The 3,201-nt window shown below is 37.4% G+C and overlaps 1 protein-coding gene across 1 annotated transcript in view; it reads left to right on the top strand.

The window, feature by feature from the left end:
* LOC104515017 (leucyl-cystinyl aminopeptidase-like) overlaps positions 1-3,201 on the top strand; it is a gene marked incomplete at both ends in the record, with an annotated part of 9,547 nt that overhangs the window by 197 nt on the left and 6,149 nt on the right. The window contains 2 exons of the mRNA XM_010158843.1: positions 607-761; positions 1,106-1,219. Of these exons, the coding sequence (XP_010157145.1) occupies positions 607-761; positions 1,106-1,219 (269 nt within the window). The remainder of the gene's footprint in view (positions 1-606; positions 762-1,105; positions 1,220-3,201) is intronic.

The following is a 3,201-nucleotide window of genomic DNA, read 5'->3' on the forward strand; positions in this document are numbered from 1 at the left end:
GAAAAGGTGTACTAGAAAAGATAGCGTAAAACATCTGTGACACAAGGTTTCCCCAAAATTATTTTAAAAAAATTATTAAATGTTTGACTGAGTATGACTATTTTGTGATTCCCAAGCTAGAAAATTTTTGTAAACTTCGGACATCAGATTGCTTATACTTGTACATAACATGAAAGAAATAATTTGGAGTAAATTTAACATGATGTGCCTTGGTAGGAAGACAGAATTCTCAGTCTGTGAACCATGTTCAGCACTTCAATATCTGCAGCCCGACTTCTCTGCATGCATTAGTTTGACTAGAAAAATAATGAAATGCAGTCTTCTAAGACACTACTTTCAGAATGGGGAGTCCCATTTGCTCGTTACTTGTGTGAATGCAAGATCTATAGGCATTGTCTATGTCGTGCTTTAAGTTGTGTAAGACTACCGCTAGAGAAAGTTGGCTATGAATCTGTGGAACTTCTATGCTTGAGATGTGAGCACGTGACCACACCACGGGATTTAAGTAGTGATGTTTTTAGGGGTTATGTAGTAGCATACGTGGACTTGAAATACAAAATTGCTTTACCTAGCAGTTTTCCAAAGCTTCTTTCAAATCTTTTCCAGATCTGGTTGCAATTCCTGATTTTCAGTCTGGTGCAATGGAAAACTGGGGTTTGATCACATTCCGAGAAACAACACTCCTGTTTGACAGTAATACTTCGTCAGCAAGGGATAAGAAGTTAATCACTGCAGTGATAGCACATGAGCTTGCCCATCAGGTACTAGACTGGGGAAGTAATTGTTTAAATGTGGTTGGTTTTTTTTATTTTCTTTTTGTTGTTTTTTTTAAATGCAACTCTGCCCTTAAATTCACCCCACCCCTCAGCATGACTGGATTGTGCATTGTATCTGTTTAGAATACCTGCAGGTATATATTCTCCAGGACAACAGGCAGAGTGCAACTCTGTCATGATGTACTTGGGGAGTTGTTCATGCAAAAGTATTACCATGGTTTTGACTGAAACTGATATTTCCAGAAAATAAAGCTGAGGATGGATAGGGTGTTACTGTACTCATTTGATTTTATTTCTGAACATGAATGACTGGTTTGGTCCTTTTGTAGTGGTTTGGCAATCTAGTAACTATGGAATGGTGGAACGATCTCTGGCTGAATGAGGGATTTGCCACTTTCATGGAGTACTTTGCCATGGAGGAGATTTTTCCAGAATTACATTCAGTGAGTACTTTCTGTAACTGCACTTACCTTCATGAAGATCTGTTTTTTAATACTGACCATAAAGGACAGATACTTACAAATTTATATTGAAATTCACTTTGGCTACCATTGAGATTATACTATGTCTCTACATCTTTGGCACTTTCATTATATTGGAAGTGGTTTGGGGGAGTTGGGTTTTGGGAAGGGTACATAGTTGATGTGTTGTGGATTTTTTTTAAATTTTAGTAGTAGTCTACACTGCAGTCTTTGTGTTTTGTGTTCAATTACAGCATTCCATGCAAAATAGCAGATGTTGATGTAGGTGTCTCTATCAAATTATAGCATAAAAACTTTATACAGAAAGTCCAGAAACCATGTTGAGCAAGTTTGTCTGTCTCTACTTTTCCTAATATACTTAAGAAGCACCAGAGCTTTAGGTTACTAAATATGTCTGGTGTAACTTCTCTCTGTCATTGTAGTACCTGCTTTTGTCTGAATCACTTTGGGATTCACAGATCAGGGAACCTGGTACAAAAGTATCCATATGGTTCCGCCCAATGGATTCTAATAGCATTGACTTACACTTTTTAAGTACAAAGCACTGCTCCCACAGGCACTTCCATTTACACATGTGGCTTAAGGACAGAATCTTTTTGATATAGCAACCTAGTGATCATTTAAAAACTCACTTGGGAACTAAGTGATTTAGTTTTTCAGACTCTGGAAAACAAGAAGGATTCAAATTTGATCTTTCCTCTCCAAGGAAGGGATACCAGCTTTACTGCTGTAAAGCATTTCTGTCACTGGATGCAGAGAGAGAAACAAAGGCTACTGGAATTAAATGTAGGGGGCAGTGGAGAGACTAATTTTGTATTTTGGGTAAAGGTATCTCCTAGGAGAAGAGATACCTGGGCTCTGGAACCAGATTCCAGGAATGTTTATGCAACTTGCAGTAGTCACAGGACTGAAAATCTGATATGTACTGACTATTCCCTCTTGCTGGATAGTGGTGTTCTCAGCATTCTGACTGAGTGAGAATTTTGAGTTCTTAATTCACCCTTGTTATTACTGCATTAAGAAACTTGGGTTGCTGACTTGGGTCAGTAGTATTCTGTCTTGGAGCTGGGTGTTTAAAAAGCTTTTCAGTTGGCCTAGCTTGATTGTTGAGCTTGATGGCCACTGAAAGTATATTTGTGGAGTGATTCTGCTTGTTGGGTGCATGTGTGGTGAGTGGAGGACACAAAACTAGTGTAATGTTTTAACATGGACACTTCTAATACTTGTATACTTGATTTTGAAAGGGTCGCTGACAGCGAGCCTTTACCAACATCTCATTTTACCGCTGGTGCTGCCAAAACACGTTTTTTAAAAAAAAAAAAAAAATTCAGAAATTCTGCATTTAGGAAGAATAGCTTTAAAATTTTAACTTTCAAGGGTATCTTTATTTTATCATCCACAGGCCTTACCTTCTTTCTTTCTTTTTTTGGTAACTCTACTGTATCAAGGAATCTGTATAGAGAATTTTTTGTTCAAGTCTTGGTGAAGTGAAATGGACAAACACCAGTACAATCAGCTTCTTTTCAGTGTTAGGGGTTGTCCTGTTCTGGTAACAATGTATGAAATTCAAACATTGTCGTTCTAGAAGAAAAGAAGAAGAGACTTTGGCACTGTGATCACTAGATAGGCGGTTGCATTCACACAAATATCACTCTAGTGAATAATTGCCCTAGACTTCATGCTTTTAATATTAAAGCATACTAAAGAAGTCGTGTTTTTGTATTCCCTGCTTCCTGTAAATGAACTGAAAACATTGGTGAGCCAAATGTGAAATTCAGCACATACTTACATTTATATTTTAATTTTATTTTTATTAGGTACATTTATTTTCTCTAGTGTCAATGATGCATTTAACTGAGACAGGAGCTTAAGTGTCTGGATAATGATGCAGACTGAAGAATGAGATTCCACTGCTAAAATGTGGCAGGGGGAGAGGAGAATTT

This window comes from Eurypyga helias, unplaced genomic scaffold (assembly GCF_000690775.1).
Source record: "Eurypyga helias isolate BGI_N326 unplaced genomic scaffold, ASM69077v1 scaffold14449, whole genome shotgun sequence".
Lineage (NCBI taxonomy): Eukaryota > Metazoa > Chordata > Aves > Eurypygiformes > Eurypygidae > Eurypyga > Eurypyga helias.